This window comes from Tauraco erythrolophus, chromosome 17 (genome assembly GCF_009769465.1).
Source record: "Tauraco erythrolophus isolate bTauEry1 chromosome 17, bTauEry1.pri, whole genome shotgun sequence".
Classification (NCBI taxonomy): Eukaryota; Metazoa; Chordata; class Aves; order Musophagiformes; family Musophagidae; genus Tauraco; species Tauraco erythrolophus.
Genome location: NC_141481.1, coordinates 3,391,163 through 3,403,412, shown reverse-complemented (window position 1 = coordinate 3,403,412; position 12,250 = coordinate 3,391,163). Strand labels below are relative to the sequence as shown.

Genomic DNA, 12,250 nt, shown 5'->3' with positions numbered 1-12,250 from the left:
CTGCTCGTTATGAATTAAACATTCAGTCAGTAACTCTTTGCTGACCAGTCCAACATTACGGGGCATGTTCAATCTTTAGACAGAACTACAGTCAGAAGCCTCTTACCAAAGGTCATACCCCCTTCTTATTAACATCCCTAAACAGGCCTTTAAAAAGCAACAAGCAAGCATTTTGCAAACTGTGAAACCCACCACAAAGGGGAAAAGAAATCATATACATGACATACGTCAAAAAACACTAACAGCAGCACCTAGTAACATCTACACAGGATTAAATCTGATGGTACAAAGGCAATGACAACGCAATAGCACTCCTATCTGTTTGTGGCTGGTCTATATTCTCTATGCACACTGATGCACACTTTCAGAGATGATCAGTTTTACTGCTAAAACACTGGCAATATTCAGACAAAAATCTTCATTTTCTTCTATATCCACAGGATTTACTGTAAGGCCAGATATTTTTTCTTAGAAACTACATTATTTCCCAGGAAATAATTTCCCAGGAAAGTTGTGAAGAGCATTTTTTATTTCACTACCAAAGAGCTGATAACAAAAACCGAACGCAGAAGACTGGATTATAAAGCGTCCCATCACAATGACAGAAGCCTTTGCAGTGTCTGACCCCCACAGAACAAACTAAGCATTCTAATTTGCGTCCTACGCATTCTTATACCACTACCTGAAATATACGTGCACGCACAAAAACACTGCGACTTGCGCAAGAACATAATATTTAAGTTGCCCAGAGCATTTTTCTGCTCTCAAATCTAACAGCAAAAGCTGAAATCTCCTATTGCTGCTCTTCTCTCCTAAACACAATCACTTTAGCTTACCAGTTTCCAGATAACCAATTTCATTTTTCAAATATTTTCTTTGCCTCAAAATAAAAATCTACAGTGGGTTGACCCTGGCTGGACATCAGACACCCAAAGCTGCTCTATTCCTCCCCCTCTTCAGCTGGAGAGCGAAGAGAAAATTTAACAAAAAGCTCATGCGTTGAGGTAAGGACAGGGAGAGATCACCCACCAATTACCGTCACAGGCAAAACAGACTCAACCTGGGGAAATTAATTTCATTTCTTACCAATCAAATCAGAGTAGGGTAACGAAAAATAAAAATCTATGTCTTAAAACACCTTCCTCCCACCACTCCCTTCTTCCCAGGCTTAACTTCACTCCTGACTTTCTCTGCCTCCTCCCTGTCGAGTAGTGCAGGGGAACAGGGAATGGAAGTTGTGGTCAGTTCATCACACATTGTTTCTGTCACTCCTTCCCTCTCAGGGGAAGGACTCCTCACACTTCCCCTGATCCAGCGTGGGAGTCCTTCCCATGGGAGACAGCCCTCCATGAACTTCTCCAATGTGAGTCCTTACCACAGGTCACAGGTTATCACAAACTGCTCTAGTATGGGTCGTTTCCACAAGGTGCAGTTCTTCAGGAACAGACTGCTCCAGCGTGGGTGTTCCCCCATTGGGTCACAAGCCCTGCCAGCAAACCTGCTCCAGCTTGGGCTCCTCTCTCCAGAGGTCCACAGGTCCTGCCAGGAGCAAGCTCCAGAATGGGCTTCCCACAGGGACACAGCCACCTTCGGGCATTCACCTGCTCTGGCGTGGGGTCCTCCACAGGCTGCAGGTGTATCTCTGCTCCACTGTTAACCTCCATGGGCTACAGAGGACAGTCCGCCACCTCACCATGGTCTTCATCACAGGCCACAAGGGAATATCTGCTCCGGTGCCTGAAGCACCTCCTCCCCATCCTTCGTCACTGACCTTGGTGTCTGCAGAGTTGTTTCTCTCACATATTCTCACCCCTCTCTCCTGCTGCTGTGCCATTGCATTTTTTTTCCCCCCTTTTAAAATATGTTACCCCAGAGGCACTACCACCATTGCTGATTGTCTCAGCCTTGGCCAGCAGAGGGTCTGTCTTGGAGATGGCTGTCATTGGCTCCATCGGACATAGGGGAAGCTTCTAGTAGCTCCTCATAGAAGTCACCTCTGTAGCCCCACCGCTACCAAAACCTTGCCACACAAACCAAATACAATATTAAAGATCAGTTAGTCACTTACTGAGCTTTTCTGTATATCTTGCTCCACTTTAGAAGAAAACACCGAGAGGTCACCATTAAGTATAACTTCAGCCAGTGAGTTCACCAAAGGGGCGTAATGTATAATTAGAAAAACCTATTACAAAAAGGGTGGAAAGAAACACCAGACATGTATTACAGAACACACACAGTTTCACAATTTCAGTCACCGACCACATTTTTTGACCTTGTTAAACTGGTATCTTAAGTTTACATCTACAGTAACGTACAATTGGTAACATTCATAGTTCATGAAATCTACTTCAGAACACAGGAGACCATAATCCTCTCTACAGGTACTTGACTTTCCCTACATGTTAAGCTACCTAGTTTTAATAATTCTTCATCCTCTTACCTCCTCCTGAGAATGTAAATCCTCTCTCCTCATCAGCTTTGAGATGAAAGTTGTATGATATTCTAGCAAGGAACCCAAATAAAAACTGCACCAGAAAATTGTTTTTTTGAGAAACTACGCAAACTGATTATGATACACAGCATCCACCGACCACCTTATATGCCAAAGACTGGCAGGACTCCAGTTAAGTTCTGTGTTGTGCACACAATTGCTTTGCAGTGATTCATGAGCAAACACCATGCAATAGGCTGAACTGGATCAGAAACAGCTTTTCTGGCTATGAAATCACAATGAATTATGGTCTAGCTACAAAGCAGCTACGCAACACAGGAGTAAGGGCCATACTGTCTCTAACATTAAAGCACTTATCCAGCAGTGCTTCGGTGCTCTGACAGAGTTCTCTGTTTACACTAACCTATTTTGAGCCAAGGCTTAACAAGGTTGGGCCAGCAAACAATTGGCTTCTGGATAGAACCAGCTCAAATCCAGCCGCAATAGCCTTATGTCAGCTTATATCCATTCTCTTCACAGGAATATCAAAGCTGGATCCCTAAACAGTATTTCTAGCTGAAAAATCCCCAAATAATTTCTAAATTGGTAAACCTAATCATTGTTTCGACATTTAGCTAAACATGATCTCCAGTTTTTCTGATTGAAGTCAGAACCATTCCAGACCTCCAAAAGTGAAGTGATTATTAGCATGCAGTGGGGACCTTATGTAAAACTTTGGAAAGTCACAACACAGTTCAAAAATGCTTTCAACAATCTCACAAATCACTCAAGCTTCTTCTAATTCAGAAAGTGTGGCTCAACTATATTTAGGCATGTTTTGGCCTAAGTACATTACATGCTTACTTTGAGAACAGTGGATGAAAACCCACAGCAAAGGATTTTCATCTGCTAGTACGAGTCTCTCAAGCATTTGTCTCTAATATATAAGTAATGCCTAAAACGTAAGGCTAGTCTCAATAACAGAAATAGTTAAGGTTTTTCAAATACTCTGCGTACCCTTTTTCAGATCCCACTCCATCAAAGACAGACTTTAGGTTAAAAAGGGGTGTAAAAACATGCATTTCTGCCAGTTACAGAAAAAGTAGCTTGATTTTCTACATCACATCCCATTCTGATACACAAAATTTGTTCCCAATTCTTTATGGTTAGGAAAAAAGTTCCTTTTTCTTTATCGAAAACAATAAGGAACATAGATACAAATCTTGAAGTGATACCTAGGCAATACTTCCACTGAAATCAGAGAGGTTAAAAGAAGTCAACCTATACAGCCCTATGATGCAGATCCCTTTAGTTAGAAGAAGCTGTTGCTCCCAAGGTTTTATCTGCAGTAAATAAATCCCACAACACCACAATCTTTTAGGTTTAAATTAAGAAGCATCAAATTATATTATCCTGAAAAAACATTGCATTTTTCAGAAAAGTTCTTTTTAAAAAAGATGATGAAATTATGGGCCAGACCATCAAAAAATGACTAATGTAAAATCATAAGTTCAAAGAAAAAAGAAATTCAAATTCTATGAATACAAGTAAAAACTATTTTCAGAGAACATAATTCAATAAAATTAATCTCATAGCAATGCACCAAAGACTACAGGGAGAAAAGATTATGAGAAAGTTTGAGGTTTTGGCGGTGGTGTTTTCTGGGGGTTTGTTTGGGGGCGCTTTTTTTGGTGTTTGTTGTTTGTTTTGTTTTGCTCTTTAACCAATCAAAAAAACCATTAGATCATTGCTCCCTCTATTTTTCAAAGAGGAAAATTCAAACCTAGAATCTTCAATAGCTTAGGCAGATTCGAAGCAAAACATAGCATCTATCTAAATTTCACCTACAATTTTATTGAATTCCTTCCCAGCATGTTGCACGGCTCTACTGTGCACCATTTGTATGGCAGTGTACATAAACTGAATCACTGAATGCTCTAAAGGCTGCCCTGTGCTATGGGATCCTCAGAAGAATGGTATTATTAACTCAAGTAATAAGCTATTTGGCGTGTCCATAAAAAGACAATTTTTTTTTTTTTTAAGGGAAATGGATAGCTTTAAAACTTTGTTTGCCAGATTGTCTTTAACGGCTATGCCAAAATAGATGAAAATACAGTAATTTATAAATCATAATATTACTACAAAACATGTCCTGAAATAGGACAAAATACTTAAAATACTTACTTGAGAAAGAAGATACAGGGAAACTTGGAGACTTATTTTTGGACGCTCTCCACCCTACAGAAAAAACATTATGAAGAATGCTTATTAATTTATATAAAGTTAAAGCATTCACACTGTTCAATATTTTATTCAAAACAAAACTTTTAATACTGTAATTGTACCTCATTTTGCTACAAAATGTTCAGAAAGCATCAAGCTCTTAATTTCAAATAGTTTACAAGAACTGAATGTTGAAGACTCTCAAATAAGCATATCCTCTACTCTACATGCTTAAAACACAGCTATTGATTACTGTTTTCCATAGTCACTTCAGTGACTTAAATCTAACAGATGAGCATCCGAGAAATACGTTGGGTTTTGCTACACTACTATTCCTTCAAAAAGTACTTCTCAGTTAACGTTCATTAAAGTCTGCTCTAAAAATTAGCTATTCAGAAACAATGAAATATTATCCACACAATACAAACATGCTCTTGACAGACACTTCTTTAAATCAAGGAAATCACATTGGACAAAAATATTTGAAGTATATCTTGAGCACAAAAGTGCTAAATTTGTATACCAATAGTAATGAAAATGTTTCTAAAAATAAATTAGTGATACTTTAAAAACCATCAGCAAATAAATTCATCTATCTCAAGAGGTAAGAACAGCCCAGTTTTATGATTGCAAATATCTCTGACATCACAATAACAGACATATCCGCCTGAAAACTGGAGGACAAGCGGATTTTTGTACATGCACAAATAGAAAGAGTTAGAATAGCTGAAATGAAAGTAAAAGTCAGGAAGTTTGCTTCACCCTATTTCAATAGTCTTATCAATGGCAAGACAAGAAGCTGATTGTTATTCAATCTTCAGTGCACATGCACTACACTGAATTCATTAATTTACAACACACTTGATCTCTGGTGAATGAAAGTATGCCGAAATTCACAAAGCATTGTGTATCTTAAGCACAAACATCACTACAGAAGATTAAGAAGCAGGGACAGGGGGGAAGGAAAAACCCAGAAATAAACAGAACAATGAATTTATTTTTTTAAAGACACTGAATACAGTAACCTGCAGAGGTTTTAAAAGAATAATTTCAATTTCGTTAAATATTAGCTTTCCACTACATTTAAAGGCTATGCTTTGAAAATAAATTTGACTATATCACATTCAAAAACAGTTTATCTGCAAATACAAGAATGAAGCATCGAAACCAAAAGTTTGTATTTTCTACCAGGAGTGGATTTTTACACCATGGAAAATTTGGGCGTATACTGGGAAAAGGTACTATAATCTGCTTTTTCAGGAGACAAGTGACCATATCAGAAAAGGAAATCATGCATCTTCCAGCATCAGAGAAATTTCATGTTCCAAATTTGCAGCTCTTCTCATCTCCACTATTGTTAGCTTTAACAACCACGTAATCCAAAACGGTATCTGTTTGGTGAATCAAGTTTAATCTATTCTGTCTTTAAATTCAGTCTCGGGTATTTCCCCTACAGTCATCTTATCTAAGCTGTTTCATGTAAAACACAAACATAGATATCAACAATATCAACCCTACTACAGAATACACCTGCTGAACAAAGCATGATGCATACTGAAAGCAAGTAATACCTTTAAGACTTAACTGTTTGCAGGTATTAGCTTACCTTATCTTGATTTACTAATGAATACACATAGAGGGGAAGAAAGAGCCTATTAAGTAAGTGGTCTGTCAGCACATCATTTAAAAATTCACAATTAATAATAAGGATATCATTAAGGTAATGTAAATGATCAAGATGTTCTGCTACCAGGTCACTCAGTTTGCCCCTATTTCTGTGCCTGAAAGAGAGCAGAAAGAAAGTCTTAGATATAATAAATTGTCCAAGTCTTAAAAACGTAAGGAAGGAATGAATGTGCATTCCTTCCATGGATCACCTTGCACAGATCAACTACTGAAAACATCTTCTTTAGGCAAAGTCAACTAATGCAGCTAGGAAACAGTATTTGGGCTTATGTGCTTTAGGATGCACACATCAAGTTTTTCCCCAAGTTTCCACAAGCAATGTTTTTAGAAAACTTCGCTTTCCACTGCCAGAGTTTTCCACAAGCCAACGGTAAAAAATGGTAAGATGCGTTTCCAAAAATAAAAGAAGAAATCTATGTTGTATATAACATCTACCTTTCTACGTAGAAAGCAAGAAATAGTTGCCCATTCTAAGGTAGAAGTGAGAAGGCAAACCAAGAATAACCTGAATCAACAAAATATTTCTGCAGCTGATAGTGGAACATTACACAGGAATTTCAGGTTTGACAGTTCACATTTCCAGTTTAAATTTTTTCCCTAAAATCTTTTCAGAAAGCTGTTCTACTGAGACAATACATACAAAAGGAACATTAAAAAGACAAAGGTAGTTATGATTGAGAAGCACAAAATACCTTTTGTGTCTTCTAGATATCTGTTAAATTTGGCAGAACTAAAAGATGAAGAAAAAGCATGTTGCCAAACACTAATTTATTTGTATGGATATTAGCGCAGATAAGGCACAGAGCACTAACCACAATTAATTCAAAGAATCACTAAAAAACTTTGCAAGAATGAAAAGCTTGAACTGCCTACAAGGGAACATATTCAGAAACTAACTTAACTGGAATACTATAGACAAAATAAGGAGAGAATCAACATCTGGGAAAAGCATTTCCATTCAATACCCAGCATTTGTAAAAGCTTACTCTTCATCGGTCTGCACACAGTTATCCAGTTCTATCACGTGGCTTCCAATAAACCAAACGAGGTTGGAGAAATAAGGGACAGCAGTTTTATCTCTAATGTAATGCAGCATAGGTTGGTTGTCCACTAAAGAGAAATTGTTAAAAAGAAAAATCAGTTGCCAACTTTTTTTTATTAGTTTCTAAGAAACACAACAAAATATCTTCTCAATTTTGATTATATGCTAGCTTTTCACACAAGTATATACCTGACATGATCTTATGCATGAAATGGACATCTACAAAAGCATCATATCAATTCTTAATTGGCTTGAATGAGCCTAATATTGATGTATTTACATAGCACTGGAAAAAAAAACAAATCTAGTGGCATTCAGAAAGGTTTTTTTTAGCACATTCTTTATTAAAAAGAAGAGAAGAAAGTGTAAGAATAAAGCAATAATGCTGAAAGTCAAGCTAGTTAGACTTACATGACACTGCATTAAGGAACACAGGAATCATCAGTGAAGGAAGGGCAAAAGAAACAGACAACAGTTAACAGGGTTAGGAACTGGGATAGTGGCATCCTCCAAAAGGGTTTAGGAAGCTAAAGCACAAGCATCTAACTAAAAGATACAGGGTAGGTGTTAGATCAGAATATATGCAAATGGATAGTCAGAAAATTATGAAACCTGAACATCTGAGCTGTGATTTTTTTTCCAACTCTAACCTTTGTATCACTACAACATTCAATGAAAATTCTAGACAAATATATTTTTTACCGTAAAAAATATCTAGTTACATAAATATATAGCAAACAGGATATGAAGCCTACACTTCACTCTTTTTGTGAGCTCGTATTTGGGTTTACAGCTCCTTGAGGTAGAAAACAAGTACTAAGTGTCCATTTCTCAACATACAAAAAGACATTTGTCCCTTGCAGTCAACACTATGAAGAACCGATCTGTTATTTGCAAAACCAATTGTTTATTGTTTTAAAAAAAATCGTATATTCTTCTATGATGTCATCAAATCACTACTTCTCTTAATTGATAGAAAGCTGTCTAAATTCAAAATGTAATTTAATGTAAAATGAATTAAAGAGTAAGAAGCCCTGCATTAACATAATCCATAAAACAAATACTACTTTACAGCATGCTGATTTCAGAGGTTGAAGCTCCGAAAACACACCAAATTTTCTACAGAGATCACTGTGATATTTTCAGTTTATTACAGATTTTATAGACCCCCAAGAAAAAATTAGGTAGAAGTGACTTCTGGACATTGAATAGTCCAAACTCATTCTCTTTTAGACATTGAATAGTACCAAGTAGTGCTAACTTCAAAGTTCAACCAGGTTGGTAAGAGCCTTGTTTAGTTTTGAGAATCTCAAACAATACAGATTCCTCAGTTTCTCTCGAAAACCTTTTGCAGTGCTTAACTATTCTCAGTGAGGTATTTTTCCTTATGTCCTACTGGAACGTCCAGTACAGGAAGTTGCAACTGCAGCCTCCTGGTCTTCACTGGGCACCTCTGGGAATGGACTAGCTCTTCTTTAGACTGGAGTGACTGCAACACCTAGGATCTCTACAATGACATCCTTAATGCACTCCAAATCCAAAAGGAAGCAATGTAGCCAGCAAGGTTACTGCTTCATACATTATAAAGCTCAAGTTCATAAGTAAAAAGTACTTGACATCATTAAAGCACCTTGGCTTTGGGGTTGTTTTGGGGTTTTTGTTGTTGTTTTTTAAATACAGTCACATTCTGATCTCTGTTGGAAGGGAAGCTAAAGTTCCCTGTGTATGTTTGATACTCTTTTGGGTTTTTTTAAACCAGTTTAACTGTGACAAAACAGTACTATTTACAAATACATACTGTGGGTTTGGGGTTCTGTCTCATAAAAAACAAAATGTGTATCTGAAGCATGTCAACATGCTAAGCTTTTCAATCTCATAGACAGAAGACCCTTAAATGTAAATTGCTGAAAATTAAACTACAATGAAACAAGCATTTTGTACACATGCCTTTTTTAATATATAAAAAGCATACCTTTGTAGACATTTAAAGTTATAGTCCTAACAGCAATCCTGACCATGCTTTCTGGGTGGTTAAAAAATTTAATAGCTTCAGTGTACAAAGCGAAGTCATTAGTGTGCTGTAAAAAGAGGAAAGATAGCATTTATGAATTAACCAAGTCATGTACAGAATATTTGTCAGGATTCTGTATGAAAAATGCTTTCCATGTATTACTTTGATTTTTTACCTTCTACTTAAGCAATCGAAATGATTTTACAATGCACAGTCCGCTGCATTTGTACCTCTGATTAAAATAAACTCTTTAAGAGTCAGAGCATTCCATGTTAACTCTGCCCAAATTCAGTGCTTTATTGCCCTCTTCTGGCAAACAGCGGCACGGAACGAGCAAAAACCCATTTCAAGTTTGGCCTTTGATTGCTGAGGCTTTTTAGACTTAGACTAAGCCTCTTAGAACCCAGTGGTGCAACTGAAAAGATCCTGTTTATAAAAGTACAAGAAAACAAGGCAGACACAAGTTGAATTCTCAGTGAAGTGGACTTCAGAACTGTTTATGAAACACTCCAATGTAACACTAACTTCCAGATTTTGATTTTATTATAGTTGTATGAGGACGAAGACCGCCTTTATCACACTTTTGCAGAGATCCCCACAAATGAATTCTCAATCACTGGTATTATTGTTAGAAAAATAAATGCAGGACATGCTGAGACAAAATACTAAATAGATTATGCGCCAAATTGCTATCAATTTTTAATTAAAGTCCTCTTATCGTTATACTGCAACTCTTTCTTCACTTACCTCGTTATAAAAGAAATGTACGGTATGATTGTTGAGTTTCAGGGAAAGAGTTTTCAAAAACGATATGTAATATGCCATGATCTCCTCATCCGAGAAGTCAAATTTGTGGACAATAATAGAATTTACATAGTTATTAGAGAGCAAGTAGTCTGAAAAATAAGAGATATTACACAGGTTAACAAAAAGAAAAAAATCATTATGTTAACGAGCTGTATTTAAAGTACCAGCTAGCAACTACCTGATGCTTGGGGATCCCAAATTTTAGCCAAACAACTCAGGTGATGGCTTCAAGCAGAAACATAAGGAAATTGTTCCCTACAAAGGTCTTTGCTTCCAATGACAAGACAACTGAGAATATACTTCCCCTTCCTCAATTTATGTAGGTTTTGAAGCTAATAAATAACACTTAAAACAACTCTCTTTTTTTCCCAAAGTCACAAACTCACAAAGGCTTGTATATGACTTTCTCTTCATAATAGTTGTGGAGTACTTTAAATTATTAATTCTTTGTCCTCTTCATATGTTTCTAAAAACCTTGAAATAAATGCAAGCGGCTGAATGTCAGCCTCAATGACGTCAGAACAGTTCCAGTACAGATTAGACAACAGAATTCCACTGCATAATCTGCGGCAGCAAGGCGAACATTTCACACCACAACTTATTTGCTGACTTAAAGAACCCCTTGAAATATGCAAATTAAGTCTTTCAGTAGTACAAAACAACTACTTTTGCACTACTGAAAATTTCATTAAAAGGTATTTTGGAGTCAAATTGTATTTTCAGTAGTGTTCAGTTAAAAAGACTGTTAGGAATTCAGGTAGTTCTTCAGTGAAGGGGCACCAGGACTAAATTTCATTAAATGAAAGGGAACTCAATCAAATCTTGATCACTTAACCCTAAACAGTTGAGAAGCGTGTCCTTACACAGCGATGTTTCATGACTGATGTTCTCAAAAAGGATGTTCAGAGTCTGCAGAAGCTGTACACACACGTAACGACCAGATTTCTGACGCAAGATGTTCAAGAAGAAAACAAACATATTCTTCTCCAAGAAAAAGCTGAAATAAAATAGAGGTGTCATTAAGTCACGTGCTGTATTTGACAGGAACACAATTTTACTAGGATCAGGGACGATTCTAGGCAAGTTTGACAAACAGTATGTTTTACATTTAGGAAGAATTATTTTGCAAAGTTTTATCTGTCTAACAGAAAAATATCTTCAAAAAAACTTAAATACTAACAAGGGCACTTAAACACTCAAATTATGCAGAAAACAGATGTCAGGAAATCAGAGCCTTTTTTATTTTTACTGTATTCAATTTACCAGGCAGCTTCTCTACCTTGCAATCATAATTTTGAAGGGAAGAGCCTTTAAATGAAGGTCATATTTTGTTCACTTGCCCCTTTTAAGCTAACACGCTTTTTAACACTGCAGTCCTTATTTTTGATTCACTTTTTTTTTCCACATCAGAAGCAAGCATTTCATGGTTTATTGTACAATTCAAATAGAAGTGAATGCTTGCAGTACTTTTAAACCAGAAATGCATATAATTTAAAGAGAACGTGTGGACTCGTTCCTACAAGGACATCGCAAATACCTATCTATAAAAAGGTTTTTTTACATAAACTGCAGAAAAAAACCTCCTAATTCCTAAAATTCTCCCAAGCAGAGAAGTGTGACGGAGTTACAGTATCGATGTGAATAGCCAGAATAAGTTAATTTTCTTAGTCCACATCATAACCCAATCATGTTGAAATCATCTTGTAAAAACAAAACCAACCACCACCTAAATAAGCAATTAAACCAACAAACACCTTAGCTTTACTTATCTCAATCACGAATTGCCTTTATAAAGAGCCAAGTGTCTTGCAGCAAACAGTCAAGCAACGAGTATTAATAGTCAGATTTGCAACTGTGAATATTTGTTTCCAAGTTCGTTTTTCTATTACGCTATTTTATGAAGATCAAAATAACATCTGAACAAAACCTCTAAACATCACAGAATAAAGAATCTATTTGTAGTATTTTATATAAATTGAAGTAAGCAAATTGAATTAATATGATACTAATAGATACACTGAGTAAATCTGGGCCCTAAAATAGGTTAGAT

General features: G+C 36.5%; 1 protein-coding gene across 5 annotated transcripts in view; it reads right to left on the bottom strand.

The window, feature by feature from the left end:
• CLEC16A (C-type lectin domain containing 16A) overlaps positions 1-12,250 on the bottom strand; it is a 99,823-nt gene that overhangs the window by 80,039 nt on the left and 7,534 nt on the right. For all 5 annotated transcript variants that reach the window (XM_086622530.1, XM_086622527.1, XM_086622528.1 and 2 more), the window contains exons 3-9: positions 11,064-11,197; positions 10,141-10,289; positions 9,355-9,460; positions 7,327-7,450; positions 6,261-6,435; positions 4,616-4,669; positions 2,069-2,182 (exon numbers count right to left, since the gene is read on the bottom strand). In XM_086622530.1, the coding sequence (XP_086478656.1) occupies positions 2,069-2,182; positions 4,616-4,669; positions 6,261-6,435; positions 7,327-7,450; positions 9,355-9,460; positions 10,141-10,289; positions 11,064-11,197 (856 nt within the window). The remainder of the gene's footprint in view (positions 1-2,068; positions 2,183-4,615; positions 4,670-6,260; positions 6,436-7,326; positions 7,451-9,354; positions 9,461-10,140; positions 10,290-11,063; positions 11,198-12,250) is intronic.